This window comes from Oncorhynchus mykiss, chromosome 12 (genome assembly GCF_013265735.2).
Source record: "Oncorhynchus mykiss isolate Arlee chromosome 12, USDA_OmykA_1.1, whole genome shotgun sequence".
Taxonomy (NCBI): domain Eukaryota; kingdom Metazoa; phylum Chordata; class Actinopteri; order Salmoniformes; family Salmonidae; genus Oncorhynchus; species Oncorhynchus mykiss.
The window spans coordinates 94,567,122-94,587,610 of NC_048576.1; the positions used below are offsets into that span (position 1 = coordinate 94,567,122).

Consider the following 20,489-nt stretch of genomic DNA (forward strand, 5'->3'; position numbering starts at 1 on the left):
TTAACACACAGTTCATTCCTACATTATAACACTCCTTAACACACAGTTCATTCCTACATTAGAACACTCCTTAACACACAGTTCATTCCTACATTAGAACACTCCACAACACACAGTTCATTCCTACATTAGAACACTCCTTAACACACAGTTCATTCCTACATTAGAACACTCCTTAACACACAGTTCATTCCTACATTAGAACACTCCTTAACACACAGTTCATTCCTACATTAGAACACTCCTTAACACACAGTTCATTCCTACATTAGAACACTCCACAACACACAGTTTATTCCTACATTAGAACACTCCTTAACACACAGTTCATTCCTACATTAGAACACTCCTTAACACACAGTTCATTCCTACATTAGAACACTACTTAACACACAGTTCATTCCTACATTAGAACACTCCTTAACACACAGTTCATTCCTACATTAGAACACTCCTTAACACACAGTTCATTCCTACATTAGAACACTCCTTAACACACAGCTCATTCCTAAATCTCACAAATCCTGCCGTTAATAGTTAACACCTTACAAAGATAACATTAGCATGGCCTAATGATACATCAATTACTGTGAGTAACTGTATTTTCATTTTACATTTTAAAAATTCATTTTAACTAGGAAAGTCAGTTAAGAACAAATTATTATTTACAATGACGGCCTACCCCAGGCCAAACCCTAACAACGCTGGGCCAATTGTGCGCCACCCTATGGGATTCCCAATCACAGCTGGTTGGGATAGTCTGGAATCGAACCAGGATCTGTAGTGATGCCTCTAGCACTGAGATGCAGTGCCTCGGACCGCTGCGCCACTCGGGAGCTACAAGTATGGTCGTGTATGATCATTCACACAGTGTCTATTTTATAGATGTACTGTCAGAAACTCTCATGTATAAAAGCAGTTATTGATAGAGAACCTCCAGCAGATGGCGCTAGAGCCACATTCCTACTCTATATCCCTGTGTTCTCCTGCAGTATTACTCCTTACAGTACATAGTGTTAACAGAACAATACAGCAAACTGACTGGAGTCCTCCAGATAGCCAATCAGACCAGACACCTCTACTCTCCAGACTGAATCAACCACAGTGAATTACTGGGAAGATGGTGTGTTCTGAGTGGGAGATTCTGTCTGGAGTCCTCCAGATAGCCAATCAGACCAGACACCTCTACTCTCCAGACTGAATCAACCACAGTGGATTACTGGGAAGATGGTGTGTTCTGAGTGGGAGATTCTGTCTGGAGTCCTCCAGATAGCCAATCAGACCAGACACCTCTACCCTCCAGACTGAATCAACCACAGTGGATTACTGGGAAGATGGTGTGTTCTGAGTGGGAGATTCTGTCTGGAGTCCTCCAGATAGCCAATCAGACCAGACACCTCTACCCTCCAGACTGAATCAACCACAGTGGATTACTGGGAAGATGGTGTGTTCTGAGTGGGAGATTCTGTCTGGAGTCCTCCAGATAGCCAATCAGACCAGACACCTCTACTCTCCAGACTGAATCAACCACAGTGGATTACTGGGAAGAAGGCGTGTTCTGAGTGGGAGATTGTGTTTGTCGTGTGTCTTTAGAAGTATATGGCTGTCTGTTTCAGTTGTGTAGAGAAAATGGTGTAGGGCCGTGGCCTGGTGTGTGTCAGCGTCTATCCATCTGTGTGTCAGCATCTGTCCGACTGCGTGTTCGCTCACAAACACTGACCTGTGTGGTAAAGCCTGCCATGCTGTAGGGCCTGGGTCTGCTCTGTGCCAGGCTCTGTGCCAGCAGGCGGGCAGTCAGGCCGTAGTCGGGCATGGGCAGAGACATGTCGCTCTCCAGCAGGTTCCCGGTACTGCTGCTCTTCCCATGGTGCAGACTGGAGGGGACAGCGATCATTCAGCCAATCAAATCAATCTTTACTGAACGTGAAGAGATGGAACAACTACCTCTCCTCCTATTGTATTTATTCATTTATTTTGCTCCTTTTGCACCCCATTATTTCTATCTCTACTTTGCACATTCTTCCATTGCAAATCTACCATTCCAGTGTTTTACTTGCTATATTGTATTTACCTTGCCACCATGGCCTTTTTGCCTTTACCTCCCTTATCTCACCTCATTTGCTCACATTGTATATAGACTTATTTTTCTACTGTATTATTGACTGTATGTTTGTTTTACTCCATGTGTAACGGTGTTGTTGTATCTGTCGAACTGCTTTGCTTTATCTTGGACAGGTCGCAATTGTAAATGAGAACTTGTTCTCAACTTGCCTACCTGGTTAAATAAAGGTGAAATATATATATATATTATTTTATTTTTTTAAATTGACATTATCATATTATTGTTCCAGCCTAAATGGTATAGTACTGGTTAGGATATTATCTACTTACTTCACCTGAATGGTGTAGTACTGGCTAGGATATTAGCTACTTACTTCACCTGAATGGTACAGTACTGGCTAGGATATTAGCTACTTACTTCACCTGAATGGTACAGTACTGGCTAGGATATTAGCTACTTACTTCACCTGAATGGTATAGTACTGGCTAGGATATTAGCTACTTACTTCACCTGAATGGTACAGTACTGGCTAGGATATTAGCTACTTACTTCACCTGAATGGTATAGTACTGGCTAGGATATTAGCTACTTACTTCACCTGAATGGTGTAGTACTGGCTAGGATATTATCTACTTACTTCACCTGAATGGTACAGTACTGGCTAGGATATTAGCTACTTACTTCACCTGAATGGTGTAGTACTGGCTAGGATATTATCTAATTACTTCACCTGAATGGTACAGTACTGGCTAGGATATTATCTACTTACTTCACCTGAATGGTGTAGTACTGGCTAGGATATTATCTACTTACTTCACCTGAATGGTGTAGTACTGGCTAGGATATTATGTACTTACTTCACCTGAATGGTGTAGTACTGGCTAGGATATTATCTACTTACTTCACCTGAATGGTACAGTACTGGCTAGGATATTATCTCCTTCCTTCACCTGAACTGTATAGTACTGGCTAGGATATTATCTCCTTCCTTCACCTGAACGGTGTAGTACTGGCTAGGATATTATCTCCTTCCTTCACCTGAACTGTATAGTACTGGCTAGGATATTATCTCCTTCCTTCACCTGAACTGTGTAGTACTGGCTAGGATATTATCTCCTTCCTTCACCTGAATGGTGTAGTACTGGCTAGGATATTATCTCCTTCCTTCACCTGAATGGTACAGTACTGGCTAGGATATTATCTACTTACTTCACCTGAATGGTGTAGTACTGGCTAGGATATTATCTACTTCCTTCACCTGAATGGTAAAGTACTGGCTAGGATATTATCTACTTACTTCACCTGAATGGTGTAGTACTGGCTAGAATATTAGCTACTTCCTTCACCTGAATGGTGTAGTACTGGCTAGGATATTATCTACTTACTTCACCTGAATGGTGTAGTACTGGCTAGGATATTATCTCCTTACTTCACCTGAATGGTATAGTACTGGCTAGGATATTATCTACTTACTTCACCTGAACGGTGTAATACTGGCTAGGATATTATCTCCTTCCTTCACCTGAATGGTGTAGTACTGGCTAGGATATTATCTCCTTCCTTCACCTGAATGGTGTAGTACTGGCTAGGATATTATCTCCTTCCTTCACCTGAATGGTGTAGTACTGGCTAGGATATTATCTACTTACTTCACCTGGAGCTTCTCCTTCTCACTCTCTGGCAGCACCCGTGTGTAAGAGAAGGGGAACCAGCCACGCCTGAGGGGGGAAACAGGTAAAATTAGTTAAGATGAAGACGCACGCTGGAAACTACATTAGATCTGAATCCTCTTGAGATCTGCGGTTAACTCTGACTTCTGTGGAAATCACGCATTGATGTTTAACCAAAGACTTGCGTAAAATCCTCAGTTCTGAATGTCAGTCAACAGGTTAATATGCAGCACAGGAGGTTGGTGACACCTTCATTGGGGAGGACTGGCTCGTGGTAATGGCTGGAGCGGAGTAAGTGGAATGGTATCAAACACATTGTTTCCATGGTTTCCATGTGTTTGATGCCATTCCATTTACTCCGTTCCAGACTTTATTATGAGTCGTCCTCCCCTCAGCAGCCTCCATTGATATGTACTACTGAACACACAAGCTATCAGTCCATGTCTCTGTGACAGACAGACACTTACATCTTGTTCTTCTCGTTCTCCCCATAGTGCCATCCGTCACGGGCCTCTGGGACCAGCAGGGTGATGACGTCTCCCTCAGAGAAGCTGAGCAGGGTGCTGTTGTCTCCGGCCGCGTGGGAGAAGATGGCCTGGACACGGGCACGACCGTTCTTCTCCAGCCCCGCTGCCATGGAGCTAGACCTGGGCAGGGTACGGGTCTCACCTGGGGCCAGGGTGGAGAAGGGGGACATCAGTGTCACGCTACACAGCACAATGTGGCTCCTGGAAGAGTTTTTACTAAGGAAGATGCTATGTTAGGTGCTAACTTGGTTACTAAGACTAGCTGATTCACAACGTCATTGTTATTCCTATCTGCTTTGAGGAGATTAACCTGTTTACGTGACGCTGGCAGTATACGGTTCTCTTACCAGACAGTAACGTAACAGAATACAGTTATCTGCCAGAGACTAGCAGTGTTAGCTTAAGTTCTCTTACCAACAGAGGTCTTGTTCTTGGCAGGCTGGGGCCTGCGGACAGGCAGGGTATTGGAGTAGTGCTCACTGACCTGCATAGAGATACATGCATGACCTGTATATTATCTACATGACCTGTATATTATCTACATACAGTGTGTGTGTGTGAGATATATACAGTGCCTTGCGAAAGTATTCGCCCCCCTTGAACTTTGCGACCTTTTGCCACATTTCAGGCTTCAAACATAAAGATATAAAACTGTATTTTTTTGTGAAGAATCAACAACAAGTGGGACACAATCATGAAGTGGAATGACATTTATTGGATATTTCAAACTTTTTTAACAAATCAAAAACTGAAAAATTGGGCGTGCTAAATTATTCAGCCCCTTTACTTTCAGTGCAGCAAACTCTCTCCAGAAGTTCACTGAGGATCTCTGAATGATCCAATGTTGACCTAAATGACTAATGATGATAAATACAATCCACCTGTGTGTAATCAAGTCTCCGTATAAATGCACCTGCACTGTGATAGTCTCAGAGGTCTGTTAAAAGCGCAGAGAGCATCATGAAGAACAAGGAACACACCAGGCAGGTCCGAGATACTGTTGTGAAGAAGTTTAAAGCCGGATTTGGATACAAAAAGATTTCCCAAGCTTTAAACATCCCAAGGAGCACTGTGCAAGCGATAATATTGAAATGGAAGGAGTATCAGACCACTGCAAATCTACCAAGACCTGGCCGTCCCTCTAAACTTTCAGCTCATACAAGGAGAAGACTGATCAGAGATGCAGCCAAGAGGCCCATGATCACTCTGGATGAACTGCAGAGATCTACAGCTGAGGTGGGAGACTCTGTCCATAGGACAACAATCAGTCGTATATTGCACAAATCTGGCCTTTATGGAAGAGTGGCAAGAAGAAAGCCATTTCTTAAAGATATCCATAAAAAGTGTTGTTTAAAGTTTGCCACAAGCCACCTGGGAGACACACCAAACATGTGGAAGAAGGTGCTCTGGTCAGATGAAACCAAAATTGAACTTTTTGGCAACAATGCCAAACGTTATGTTTGGCGTAAAAGCAACACAGCTGAACACACCATCCCCACTGTCAAACATGGTGGTGGCAGCATCATGGTTTGGGCCTGCTTTTCTTCAGCAGGGACAGGGAAGATGGTTAAAATTGATGGGAAGATGGATGGAGCCAAATACAGGACCATTCTGGAAGAAAACCTGATGGAGTCTGCAAAAGACCTGAGACTGGGACGGAGATTTGTCTTCCAAAAGACAATGATCCAAAACATAAAGCAAAATCTACAATGGAATGGTTCAAAAATAAACATATCCAGGTGTTAGAATGGCCAAGTCAAAGTCCAGACCTGAATCTAATCGAGAATCTGTGGAAAGAACTGAAAACTGCTGTTCACAAATGCTCTCCATCCAACCTCACTGAGCTCGAGCTGTTTTGCAAGGAGGAATGGGAAAAAATGTCAGTCTCTCGATGTGCAAAACTGATAGAGACATACCCCAAGCGACTTACAGCTGTAATCGCAGCAAAAGGTGGCGCTACAAAGTATTAACTTAAGGGGGCTGAATAATTTTGCACGCCCAATTTTTCAGTTTTTGATTTGTTAAAAAAGTTTGAAATATCCAATAAATGTCGTTCCACTTCATGATTGTGTCCCACTTGTTGTTGATTCTTCACAAAAAAATACAGTTTTATATCTTTATGTTTGAAACCTGAAATGTGGCAAAAGGTCGCAAAGTTCAAGGGGGCCGAATACTTTCGCAAGGCACTGTGTGTGTGTGTGTGTGTGTGTGTGTATATATATATATGAGCACATATATATATATATATATATATATATATATATATATATATATATATATATATGCTCAGTAGACAGTTTATTAGGTACACTACCCCGTTCATGAAAATAGATCACTCCTACAGACAGTGAGTCACGTAGCTGTGGCTTGCTTTATAAAGCAGGCAGGCAGGCATCGAGGCATTCAGTTACTGTTCAATTGAACGTTAGAATGGGCAAAAACAAAGTGACCTAAGCGATCACCAATCACATAGAACGCTTCTCAACCAATCACATTGCTTGTTTTGACCCAGTGTAGAAACAACAGTTACAGAAACATCTGCATCCACTTGAATATTAACAGACACACATTTACATAACATTTTAGCATTAGCAGACACTAAGATGGATCCCTGGAGGATATCAATTTTAAATTCCCATCGCCAAGCAATTGTACAATATACTACCGGTATATACTATCTATGTAATTCTGTGTTCTGTGCTGACCTGTCTCTGGGTGGGGGCCTGTCCCTGGGGTAGGGAAGGGGCCTGGGGGGAGGAGGGTCTTCCTTGGAGTTGGGAGACTGACACCCCCCCCTCTGTCCAGTACTCTTCCTCTCCGTGGAGTCCTGTCGTACCGTTCACCATGGACATCCCATCTGAACCCATCAGCCTCTGGAAACATGGAATATATACATTCAGAAACATGCACTACAGCAGGGATCATCAACTAGATTTAGCTGCAGGCAACAACAAAAAAATGATTGAGCGCATGATCGGTGGGCCGGAACATGATCATTTGTAGACTGTAAATTTGACGGGCCACCAGTTGGGGAACTGTGCACTACATGACACATTAACAACAGTAGTATACTGTACATACATTCATATTTGGTCTGGTATCTATAGTGTGTGTGGGAGAAGCTACAGTATATCCATATACAGTCTGGTATCTATAGTGTGTGCGGGAGAAGCTACAGTATATCAATATACAGTCTGGTATCTATAGTGTGTGTAGGAGAAGCTACAGTATATCCATATACAGTCTGGTATCTATAGTGTGTGTGGGAGAAGCTACAGTATATCCATATACAGTCTGGTATCTATAGTGTGTGTGGGAGAAGCTACAGTATATCAATATACAGTCTGGTATCTATAGTGTGTGTAGGTTGTGTGGGAGAAGCTACAGTATATCCATATACAGTCTGGTATCTATAGTGTGTGTGGGAGAAGCTACAGTATATCCATATACAGTCTGGTATCTATAGTGTGTGTAGGTTGTGTGGGAGAAGCTACAGTATATCCATATACAGTCTGGTATCTATAGTGTGTGTGGGAGAAGCTACAGTATATCCATATACAGTCTGGTATCTATAGTGTGTGTAGGTTGTGTGGGAGAAGCTACAGTATATCCATATACGGTCTGGTATCTAGAGTGTGTGTAGGTTGTGTGGGAGAAGCTACAGTATATCCATATACAGTCTGGTATCTATAGTGTGTGTAGGTTGTGTGGGAGAAGCTACAGTATATCCATATACGGTCTGGTATATATAGTGTGTGTAGGAGAAGCTACAGTATATCCATATACAGTCTGGTATCTATAGTGTGTGTGGGAGAAGCTACAGTATATCCATATACGGTCTGGTATCTATAGTGTGTGTAGGTTGTGTGGGAGAAGCTACAGTATATCCATATACAGTCTGGTATCTATAGTGTGTGTAGGTTGTGTGGGAGAAGCTACAGTATATCCATATACAGTCTGGTATCTATAGTGTGTGTAGGTTGTGTAGGAGAAGCTACAGTATATCCATATACAGTCTGGTATCTATAGTGTGTGTGGGAGAAGCTACAGTATATCCATATACAGTCTGGTATCTATAGTGTGTGTGGGAGAAGCTACAGTATATCCATATACGGTCTGGTATCTATAGTGTGTGTAGGTTGTGTGGGAGAAGCTACAGTATATCCATATACAGTCTGGTATCTATAGTGTGTGTGGGAGAAGCTACAGTATATCCATATACAGTCTGGTATCTATAGTGTGAGTGGGCGAAGCTACAGTATATCCATATACAGTCTGGTATCTATAGTGTGTGTGGGAGAAGCTACAGTATATCCATATACAGTCTGGTATCTATAGTGTGTGTAGGTTGTGTGGGAGAAGCTACAGTATATCCATATACAGTCTGGTATCTAGTGTGTGTGGGAGAAGCTACAGTATATCCATATACGGTCTGGTATCTAGAGTGTGTGTAGGTTGTGTAGGAGAAGCTACAGTATATCCATATACAGTCTGGTATCTATAGTGTGTGTAGGTTGTGTAGGAGAAGCTACAGTATATCTATATACAGTCTGGTATCTATAGTGTGTGTGGGAGAAGCTACAGTATATCCATATACAGTCTGGTATCTATAGTGTGTGTGGGAGAAGCTACAGTATATCAATATACAGTCTGGTATCTATAGTGTGTGTGGGAGAAGCTACAGTATATCCATATACAGTCTGGTATCTATAGTGTGTGTGGGAGAAGCTACAGTATATCCATATACAGTCTGGTATCTATAGTGTGTGTAGGTTGTGTGGGAGAAGCTACAGTATATCCATATACAGTCTGGTATCTATAGTGTGTGTGGGAGAAGCTACAGTATATCCATATACAGTCTTGCGTTCAATGTTTCGTCTAGAACAGGGACAGGCTACTTTGATGGGGGTGGGGCCAAATCAAATCTGATGGGGGTGGGGCCAAATCAAATATGATGGGGGTGGGGCCAAATCAAATATGATGGGGGTGGGGCCAAATCAAATATGATGGAGTGGGGCCAAATCAAATATGATGGGGGTGGGGCCAAATCAAATCTGATGGGGGTGGGGCCAAATCAAATCTGATGGGGGTGGGGCCAAATCAAATCTGATGGGGGTGGGGCCAAATCAAATCTGATGGGGGTGGGGCCAAATCAAATCTGATGGGGGTGGGGCCAAATCAAATCTGATGGGGGTGGGGCCAAATCAAATCTGATGGGGGTGGGGCCAAATCAAATCTGATGGGGGTGGGGCCAAATCAAATCTGATGGGGGTGGGGCCAAATCAAATATGATGGGGGTGGGGCCAAATCAAATCTGATGGGGGTGGGGCCAAATCAAATCTGATGGGGGTGGGGCCAAATCAAATATGATGGGGGTGGGGCCAAATCAAATATGATGGGGGTGGGGCCAAATCAAATATGATGGGGGTGGGGCCAAATCAAATATGATGGGGGTGGGGCCAAATCAAATCTGATGGGGGTGGGGCCAAATCAAATCTGATGGGGGTGGGGCCAAATCAAATCTGATGGGGGTGGGGCCAAATCAAATATGATGGGGGTGGGGCCAAATCAAATATGATGGGGGTACCCGCATCCGTACCTGCACCCACACCCGCACTAACACACCCGCACCCACCTCCGCACCCACACATGCAGCAACTTTGTGAGCAAAACATTTTAGCGGCCCCCTCTTGACAGCAGAGAGAACTTTTAGAGGTAATTTCCTGCCATTCTTCATCTTCTGCCATGGAGCACAGAGACGATTTAACCAGTTTGTTGACTGACTTCCGGTTGGTTTATTCAGAAAGTGAAATGATGGATAAAAGCTTTTGGCAAAGATCCAGTTAGAGAATGAATATTCAGACAGAGGTGTTGTTCATAGGTCATATGTAAGCCTCCACTTCTCATCTTACAACACGAGTTTAATACCTAATTAATAAGCTGCATCATTAAAAGTGTAATATGTAAATGAGTAGTTTAGTTTCCCCACCGAGGGCCAGAAGTCTCTGGCTACAGGCTGATTTAGTCTGTTTACTCAGGAAGCAGAGACAATTTATTCACACACACACACACACTCGCCTGAAATCCAAGCTTAAATTAAGAGTATCAATTCATTTGTTGTAATTAGGTGTGTATTCTCTGCATTTCTTATATACTCATATTATTATTAGCCCTTAAACGACTTAAACTATTCAAACGAAATCAACTTCCAGACTGCCTCAACTCGGGTTGCTTGAAGAAATATTTTGGGTAGCATTTATACTTTTTAAACTAGAACAATATTTAAATGAGCTCCTAATGCATTTCAAATGGGGAGGAAACGGGCCATAGACTTGATAAAATATGTCATTTCTATTCATCTCCTCTTTCCCCGTTTAAACTGTCAACTCCAAACTGACCCCAATTAGATTAATCTCCTCTTTCCCCGTTTAAACTGTCAACTCCAAACTGACCCCAATTAGATTAATCTCCTCTTTCCCCGTTTAAACTGTCAACTCCAAACTGACCCCAATTAGATTAATCTCCTCTTTCCCCGTTTAAACTGTCAACTCCAAACTGACCCCAATTAGATTCATCTCCTCTTTCCCCGTTTAAACTGTCAACTCCAAACTGACCCCAATTAGATTCATCTCCTCTTTCCCCGTTTAAACTGTCAACTCCAAACTGACCCCAATTAGATTCATCTCCTCTTTCCCCGTTTAAACTGTCAACTCCAAACTGACCCCAATTAGATTCATCTCCTCTTTCCCCGTTTAAACTGTCAACTCCAAACTGACCCCAATTAGATTCATCTCCTCTTTCCCCGTTTAAACTGTCAACTCCAAACTGACCCCAATTAGATTAATCTCCTCTTTCCCCGTTTAAACTGTCAACTCCAAACTGACCCCAATTAGATTCATCTCCTCTTTCCCCGTTTAAACTGTCAACTCCAAACTGACCCCAATTAGATTCATCTCCTCTTTCCCCGTTTAAACTGTCAACTCCAAACTGACCCCAATTAGATTCATCTCCTCTTTCCCCATTTAAACTGTCAACTCCAAACTGACCCCAATTAGATTCATCTCCTCTTTCCCCGTTTAAACTGTCAACTCCAAACTGACCCCAATTAGATTCATCTCCTCTTTCCCCGTTTAAACTGTCAACTCCAAACTGACCCCAATTAGATTCATCTCCTCTTTCCCCGTTTAAACTGTCAACTCCAAACTGACCCCAATTAGATTCATCTCCTCTTTCCCCGTTTAAACTGTCAACTCCAAACTGACCCCAATTAGATTCATTGCATTCAGTTTATACTTCATGAAACCATTTTTAAAATGTCAATAAAAGCTCCATAGGCTTGAATGGGAGGTATTTGGATTTGACTCTGCTCTTAAACCGTTTAAGAGATCAATGTCAAACTAATGTTTGTTCAGAGATGTTCAGACTGACCCAACTTAGTTTGCACGCATTCAGATTTAATACGGTTTATATATTTTTCAAATATAAGCATTTAAAACGTGCCTACATTTACATGGGTTTGAATGAGAACCACAGTAATACAGTGGTAGGTATTTAAAATGATCCTGCTCCTTGGCCAAATAAGCTATAGGCACCAAAACCAACTTTCACATGTTCAGGCTATCAGTCAATCAATTGATCCTTCACAAGCTAGCGTGCACACCACATTTTCTTCAGGATATGTACTTCTAGAGTTATGTTAGAGTCTGTTCTGTCGTCTTCAAAGATATTGTATGCTTCCATGTGCTTCATATATTTGACACCTTTAACTGCTCTGACTCCTTTACCGCTTACCGCTCTGACACCTTTACCGCTCTGACACCTTTACCGCTCTGACACCTTTAACTGCTCTGACTCCTTTACCGCTTACCGCTCTGACACCTTTCCCGCTCTGACACCTTTCCCGCTCTGACACCTTTCCCGCTCTGACACCTTTCCCGCTCTGACACCTTTCCCGCTCTGACACCTTTACCGCTCTGACACCTTTACCGCTCTGACACCTTTACCGCTCTGATTGCATTAAACCTCTTATTTTGTATATAACTGTCTTAATGTTGCTGGACCCCAGGAAGAGTAGCTGCTGTCTTGGTAGGAACTAATAGGGATCCATAATAAACCCCAGGAAGAGTAGCTGCTGCCTTGGTAGGAACTAATGGGGATCCACTATAAACCCCAGGAAGAGTAGCTGCTGTCTTGGCAGGAACTAATGGGGACCCATAATAAACCCCAGGAAGAGTAGCTGCTTCCTTGTCAGGAACTAATGGGGACCCATAATAAACCCCAGGAAGAGTAGCTGCTTCCTTGTCAGGAACTAATAGGGATCCATAATAAACCCCAGGAAGAGTAGCTGCTGCCTTGGCAGGAACTAAAGGGGATCCATAATAAACCCCAGGAAGAGTAGCTGCTGCCTTGGCAGGAACTAATGGGGATCCATAATAAACCCCAGGAAGAGTAGCTGCTGTCTTGGCAGGAACTAATGGGGATCCATAATAAAGCCCAGGAAGAGTAGCTGCTGTCTTGGTAGGAACTAATGGGGATCCATAATAAACCCCAGGAAGAGTATCTGCTGTCTTGGTAGGAACTAATAAAAAACAATACAATTCACAGCTGAATATTAATATTCCCAACACCTACAGAGTGAGAGAAACCTTCCCCAGAAATCAACATTACCAGCCCGCTCACCCAGACACACCACTCACCGCCTGGTGCCCCAGCCCCACCACTCACCGCCTGGTGCCCCAGCCCACCACTCACCGCCTGGTGCCCCAGCCCCACCACTCACCGCCTGGTGCCCCAGCCCCACCACTCACCGCCTGGTGCCCCAGCCCCACCACTCACCGCCTGGTGCCCCAGCCCCACCACTCACCGCCTGGTGCCCCAGCCCCACCACTCACCGCCTGGTGCCCCAGCCCCACCACTCACCGCCTGGTGTCCCAGCCCACCACCCATGAAGACAGCCAGTTCTGGGGGGACAGGGAGTGGCTGAGCCCCGGGGATGGGGTCAGAGATGACCAGGTTGGACAGGTTAGACTTGGAGGTGTTCAGGGGGCTGGAGCCCCCCATGGTCAGGGAAGCGGTGCCCGTGCTGGACCCGGAGCCCATCTGCTGGGCTAGGAGCATGGCCCGCTCTGGTAGCTTGTTGGGGTCTGAACAAGCCTGCTGCCATACTGGGATCTTCTGGGTCAGCAGGTCTTTACCCTGGACAGATAGAGATCAATCAATAAGTCAACACACACCAGATGAGTCTATAGACAACAGTCATTGATTAGTGTAACACGTGGAAGCTGTAACACATGACTACAATTTAGAGATCTACTTCTCTAGAGATGGAAGCTATGACACATGACTATGATTTAGAGATCTACTTTTCTAGAGATGGAAGCTATGACACATGACTATGATTTAGAGATCTACTTCTCTAGAGATGGAAGCTATAACACACGACTAAGATTTAGAGATCCACTTCTCTAGAGATGAAAGCTATAACACACGACTAAGATTTAGAGATTCACTTCTCTAGAGATGGAAGCTATAACACATGACTAAGATTTAAAGATCCACTTCTTTAGATCCTTGTCATCTTGACTACAACGTCTGCCACACCAAGCTCTTCTGATCTAACACACATCATCACCTTGAAGATCTCCAGTCATCTTTCATGGTAACTTTCACTCTCCCTCCAACATTCCTGTTCTGTTCCTCTCTTATATTCCCTCTCTCTCTGGGTTCCAAATGGCTTTCTATTCCCACCCTACTTTGTATGGGCTCTGGGCAAAACTAGTGCACTATGTAGGGAATAGGGTGCCATTTAAGAGACAGCCTCTATTAAGCCCCATTCATCCCAGAGAGCAGAGCAGCTTCCCTGTGTGTCCCTGTGTGTCCCTGTGTGTCCCTGTGTGTGTGTGTCCCTGTGTGTGTGTGTCCCTGTGTGTGTGTGTGTCCCTGTGTGTGTGTGTGTGTGTGTCCCTGTGTGTCCGTGTGTGTGTGTCCCTGTGTGTCCGTGTGTGTGTGTCCCTGTGTGTGTGTGTCCCTGTGTGTGTGTGTGTGTGTGTGTGTGTGTGTGTGTGTGTGTGTGTGTGTGTGTAGAACCAACCAGGCTGCACCAATGAGTCCCAGGTGACTCAGACCACAACCTAGATGCTACGCTGCGCCAGCTGTACTCTCACTCTCTCGCCAGTCTCTCTTACTCTCTCCAGTCTCTCTCTCTCTGTGCATCTCTCTCTTTCCCCTCTCTCCGAGAGGACTCTTCAGCACAGCCTTTGAGCTCTTCCCACACACACACACCCCCGTGCTGATTAAACCACTGGACTCCATGTTCTAGAAATGGTCAGCAGCAGTGTGTGTGTTTGTACGTACTTGTCGCCCCGTCCGCCACACACACACACCCTCCCTCCTTAGTGATCCCAGGAAACAGCTGCACTAACACCCACCCATCCACCCACACCTGTACAACCTCTTTACATATCCTCCTCTCCATGACGTTTCTCAGGAAATACGGTATTATTCATATGCAGCAATGAAATAGACTATGAATATTATATCAACTGGATCTATCATGAAGCCAGAACATCTCCTAACAGCCTGTCATATATTATGTCCCAAATGGTAACCTTTCAAAGAGGGCCCTGGTCTAAAGTAGTGCCCTACATAGGGAATATGGTGCCATTTGGGATGATACCTTAATCAGTTTTGTCAAATAGAGTTGTGATGAGATGACCCCAGGCCAAGGTCACAGAGTTATATACACACACACACACACACACACTATATATATATATTGTATACATATACATTATATTACAGAGAAGTATAGGCTTATCATTCAGTTATATGACCATTATAAACATCAGAAAATATTACTGATTACGCCATTGAGACAGACAGATACCAAACCCATGCATTTTACATTGCCACCTGGTCAACAACCCCCCCCCCACACACAACCACCCCACAGAGCCAGTTGTGTTAACCCTTACCTTGCCGTGGTAGGCGCTGCTGTTCTTGGCCACAGCACACTGTCTGTCCACCAGGAAACAGTACCTCCTGCGCTCCTCAGACAGAGCAGTCTTGTAGCCCTCTGCTATGAAGGTGTCCAGTTCACTCTGCTTACTACTGATGGTCTCCACAAACTACAGGACAAAACACAGAGACAAGAGGTGAGACAGTGGCCCTCCAAAACACACCTTTAGATGTTAGGACAAAAAACTAAGTCCATGTAAACTGTGTTGTAAACAGCCATTGTGCCCCTGTGTGTGTTGATAATGAACTCCGTAATAACAGTGTCAGGTCTGTCTGTGTGTTGATAATGAACTCCGTAATAACAGGTGTCAGGTCTGTCTGTGTGTTGATAATGAACTCCGTAATAACAGTGTCAGGTCTGTCTGTGTGTTGATAATGAACTCCGTAATAACAGTGTCAGGTCTGTCTGTGTGTTGATAATGAACTCCGTAATAACAGTGTCAGGTCTGTCAGTGTGTTGATAATGAACTCCGTAATAACAGTGTCAGGTCTGTCGGTGTGTTGATAATGAACTCCGTAATAACAATGTCAGGTACGTCTGTGTTGATAATGAACTCCGTAATAACAGTGTCAGGTACGTCTGTGTTGATAATGAACTCCGTAATAACAGTGTCAGGTCTGTCTGTGTGTTGATAATGAACTCCGTAATAACAGTGTCAGGTCTGTCTGTGTGTTGATAATGAACTCCGTAATAACAGTGTCAGGTCTGTCGGTGTGTTGATAATGAACTCCGTAATAACAGTGTCAGGTCTGTCTGTGTTGATAATGAACTCCGTAATAACAGTGTCAGGTCTGTCGGTGTGTTGATAATGAACTCCGTAATAACAGTGTCAGGTACGTCTGTGTGTTGATAATGAACTCCGTAATAACAGTGTCAGGTACGTCTGTGTTGATAATGAACTCCGTAATAACAGTGTCAGGTACGCCTGTGTTGATAATGAACTCCGTAATAACAGTGTCAGGTATGTCTGTGTTGATAATGAACTCCGTAATAACAGTGTCAGGTCTGTCTGTGTGTTGATAATGAACTCCGTAATAACAGTGTCAGGTCTGTCTGTGTGTTGATAATGAACTCCGTAATAACAGTGTCAGGTACGTCTGTGTTGATAATGAACTCCGTAATAACAGTGTCAGGTCTGTCTGTGTGTTGATAATGAACTCCGTAATAACAGTGTCAGGTCTGTCTGTGTGTTGATAATGAACTCCGTAATAACAGTGTCAGGTCTGTCGGTGTGTTGATAATGAACTCCGTAATAACAGTGTCAGGTACGTTTGTGTTGATAATGAACTCCGTAATAACAGTGTCAGGTCTGTCTGTGTGTTGATATTGAACTTCGTAATAACAGTGTCAGGTCTGTCTGTGTGTTGATATTGAACTTCGTAATAACAGTGTCAGGTACAGTGGGACAAAAAAGTATTTAGTCAGCCACCTTTGACAGCTCTTTGGTCTTGGCCATAGTGGAGTTTGGAGTGTGACTGTTTGATGTTGTGGACAGCTGTATTTTATACTGATAACAAGTTCAAACAGGTGCCATTAATACAGGCAACGAGTGGAGGACAGAGGAGCCTCTTAGAGAAGAAGTTACAGGTCTATGAGAGCCAGAAATCTTGCTTGTTTGTAGGTGACCAAATACTTATTTTGATAATTTTGATAATGAACTCCGTAATAACAGTGGCAGGTCTGTCTGTGTGTTGATAATGAACTTCATAATAACAGTGTCAGGTCTGTCTGTGTGTTGATAATGAACTCCGTAATAACAGTGGCAGGTCTGTCGGTGTGTTGATAATGAACTTCATAATAACAGTGGCATTCCCATGTGAGAACACTCATTCTGGGAAAGAGAGTTTATTAATCTCCGACACACTGGAGATCAGATATATGACTCTGTTCCAACACACACACAGACAAGAGTGGAGCTCCCAGCCAGTCAGCCATTGTTATTGACTTGTATCATATCTCTACAGTGTGAGTGACAGACAGTATCTAATGAGACCGCTCTCTCACTCTCGATCCACACACAATACAGAAATCTCACAACAATCATATTCAATCATAATACCCTATTCTCCCGTAGCTTCATCAGTCGAGGCTGATTAGATTTGAAAGGAACGAGGCTGATTAGAACTGAAAGGAACGAGGCTGATTAGAACTGAAAGGAACGAGGCTGATTAGAACCGAAAGGAACGAGGCTGATTAGAACGAGGCTGATTAGAATTGAAAGGAACGAGGCTGATTAGAACGAGGCTGATTAGAATTGAAAGGAACGAGGCTGATTAGAACTGAAAGGAACGAGGCTGATTAGAACGAGGCTGATTAGAATTGAAAGGAACGAGGCTGATTAGAACTGAAAGGAACGAGGCTGATTAGAACTGAAAGGAACGAGGCTGATTAGAACGAGACTGATTAGAACTGAAAGGAACGAGGCTGATTAGAACCGAAAGGAACGAGGCTGATTAGAACGAGGCTGATTAGAACTGAAAGGAACGAGGCTGATTAGAACGAGGCTGATTAGAATTGAAAGGAACGAGGCTGATTAGAACGAGGCTGATTAGAACCGAAAGGAACGAGGCTGATTAGAACGAGGCTGATTAGATTCGAAATGTGCCACTATACACTGAGCTCTGGGGTGTATTCATTAGACGAAGACCATAGCGAACAGTTGAAAAAAATGTTTTATAATGGAAAATGTTTACTCCAAATGGAAAACCTTTGAAACAAAAAGGAGAGTTCAGTTTTCTTCCATTAGGTTGTTTGGTTGTGTTTGAGACAGAGCAGTTACACATCTTCACCAGCACTGAGCGCTGTTTCCCCACTGACGAACAGTGGACACCTGTACATTGGAATTCCAACTGTGGTGGAATCAACAAAACCAGACAGATGAAACTGAACAACATCAAAACTACTTTAGTTGGATGAAATAGCTTGTGCATTAGGATAAACCCACCAACTATCCTTTACAACATCTCAGAGCAGACAACCTGAGATGGAAGGATCATGACTAGAGATTCCTGTGTCTCTCTCTGTGTGCGTGCGTGCGTGCGTGCGTGCGTGCGTGCGTGCGTCCGTGTCCCCTAGTCAGAGTAGAGCAATAAAGCGAGTCAGTAGTCGTGATGGGAGCCATTTCAATGAACCATTACAGCACAGAATACAGAAGTCTGACAAGATGAAGATGGTTTTATTCTCTTTTTTATTAGTTATTTTTTTATTTATTTATTTTATTTTATTTTACCTTTATTTAACCAGGTAGGCTAGTTGAGAACAAGTTCTCATTTACAATTGCGACCTGGCCAAGATAAAGCAAAGCAGTTCGACAGATACAACAACACAGAGTTACACATGGAGTAAAACAAACATACAGTCAATAATAAAGTATAAACAAGTCTATATACAATGTGAGCAAATGAGGTGAGAAGGGAGGTAAAGGCAAAAAAGGCCTTGGTGGCAAGGTAAATACAATATAGCAAGTAAAACACTGGAATGGTAGTTTTGCAATGGAAGAATGTGCAAAGTAGAAATAAAAATAATGGGGTGCAAAGGAGCAAAATAAATAAATTAAATACAGTTGTGAAAGAGGTAGTTGATAGGGCTAAATTATATGTGGGCTATGTACAGGTGCAGTAATCTGTGAGCTGCTCTGACAGTTGGTGCTTAAAGCTAGTGAGGGAGATAAGTGTTTCCAGTTTCAGAGATTTTTGTAGTTCGTTCCAGTCATTGGCAGCAGAGAACTGGAAAGAGAGGCGGCCAAAGAAAGAATTGGTTTTGGGGGTGACTAGAGAGATATACCTGCTGGAGCGTGTGCTACAGGTGGGAGATGCTATGGTGACCAGCGAGCTGAGATAAGGGGGGACTTTACCTAGCAGGGTCTTGTAGATGACATGGAGCCAGTGGGTTTGGCGACGAGTATGAAGCGAGGGCCAGCCAACGAGAGCGTACAGGTCGCAATGGTGGGTAGTGTATGGGGCTTTGGTGACAAAACGGATTGCACTGTGATAGACTGCATCCAGTTTGTTGAGTAGGGTATTGGAGGCTATTTTGTAAATTACATCGCCAAAGTCGAGGATTGGTAGGATGGTCAGTTTTACAAGGGTATGTTTGGCAGCATGAGTGAAGGATGCTTTGTTGCGAAATAGGAAGCCAATTCTAGATTTATTTCTGTTTCGTGAAAAAGTTAGACTGCTGTGGAATGAGTCACGCTACATACTGCAGAGCGAGAGAGCGAGGGAGAGAAAAGACAGTATCTGGACCAGCACGTTTGAAAAGACTGACATTTCAGCCTGTTTTGGTGGGATGGAGCTTTGGCCTGCCTGGCTCAGGTGGTGGCTGAGGTCAGGCTCAGGTGGTGGCTGAGGTCCATGATGATCTTCTCTGCCTTCCTGTGACATTTCTTCAGGCTCCTGAGGTTGAAGAGGTGCTATTGCGCCTTCGTCACCACACTGTCTGTGTGAGTGGACCATTTCAGATTGTCAGTGATGTGCAAGCAGAGGAACTTGAAGCTTTTCACCCTCTCCAGAGCAGCCCCATCGATGTGGATGGGGGTGTGTCATCGCTGCAAGTCAACGATCAGCTCCTTTGTTTTGTTGACATTAAGGGAGAGGCTGTTTTCCCGGCACCACTCCACCAGGGCTCTCACCTCCTCCTTGTAGGCTGTCACTGTTAGTAAATCAGGCCTACAACTGTTGAATCATCGGCAAACTTAATGATTGAGTAGGAGATCAATAGTCAAGTCCATTATTCCAGACCAAGGAAGCTCCACTAATACTTATAGCCGGTTCATTTCTGAACTGTGTGTAGGTGATGGGCCCATGCTACATGTATACACAAGTGCTGGGCATCAAAGACTAATAAAATAATGAACAGTACATGATGCTGTTCCTGTGCTTTATTCCTGCACACACAACCATCCTATCTCTCTCTCTCTCTCTCTCTCTCTCTCTCTCTCTCTCTCTCTCTCTCTCTCTCTCTCTCTCTCTCTCTCTCTCTCTCTCTCTCTCTCTCTCTCTCTCTCTCTCTCTCTCTCTCTCTCTCTCTCTCTCTCTCTCTCTCTCTCTCTCTCTCTCTCTCTCTCTCTCTCTCTCTCTCTCTCTCTCTCTCTCTCTCTCTCTCTCTCTCTCTTCTCTCTCTCTCTCTCTCTCTCTCTCTCTCTCTCTCTCTCTCTCTCTCTCTCTCTCTCTCTCTCTCTCTCTCTCTCTCTCTCTCTCTCTCTCTCTCTCTCT

At 43.8% G+C, this 20,489-nt stretch overlaps 1 protein-coding gene across 8 annotated transcripts in view; it reads right to left on the minus strand.

Annotated features, from left to right (window-relative positions):
• Positions 1-20,489, minus strand: part of LOC110487108 (brain-specific angiogenesis inhibitor 1-associated protein 2) — a 132,532-nt gene that overhangs the window by 13,477 nt on the left and 98,566 nt on the right. For 4 of the 8 annotated variants that reach the window (XR_005035225.1, XM_036939313.1, XM_036939314.1 and 1 more), the window contains exons 7-13: positions 15,233-15,385; positions 13,179-13,454; positions 6,965-7,132; positions 4,674-4,743; positions 4,200-4,401; positions 3,717-3,780; positions 1,721-1,874 (exon numbers count right to left, since the gene is read on the minus strand). Coding sequence is in view for 7 of the 8 variants with exons in the window: in XM_036939313.1 (XP_036795208.1) it covers positions 1,721-1,874; positions 3,717-3,780; positions 4,200-4,401; positions 4,674-4,743; positions 6,965-7,132; positions 13,179-13,454; positions 15,233-15,385 (1,087 nt within the window). In the remaining variant the exon portion in view is untranslated. Of the gene's footprint in view, positions 1-1,720; positions 1,875-3,711; positions 3,781-4,199; positions 4,402-4,673; positions 4,744-6,964; positions 7,133-13,178; positions 13,455-15,232; positions 15,386-20,489 lie in introns of all 8 variants that reach the window. The other 4 variants (XM_036939308.1, XM_036939310.1, XM_036939307.1 and 1 more) reach the window with 1 other exon arrangement.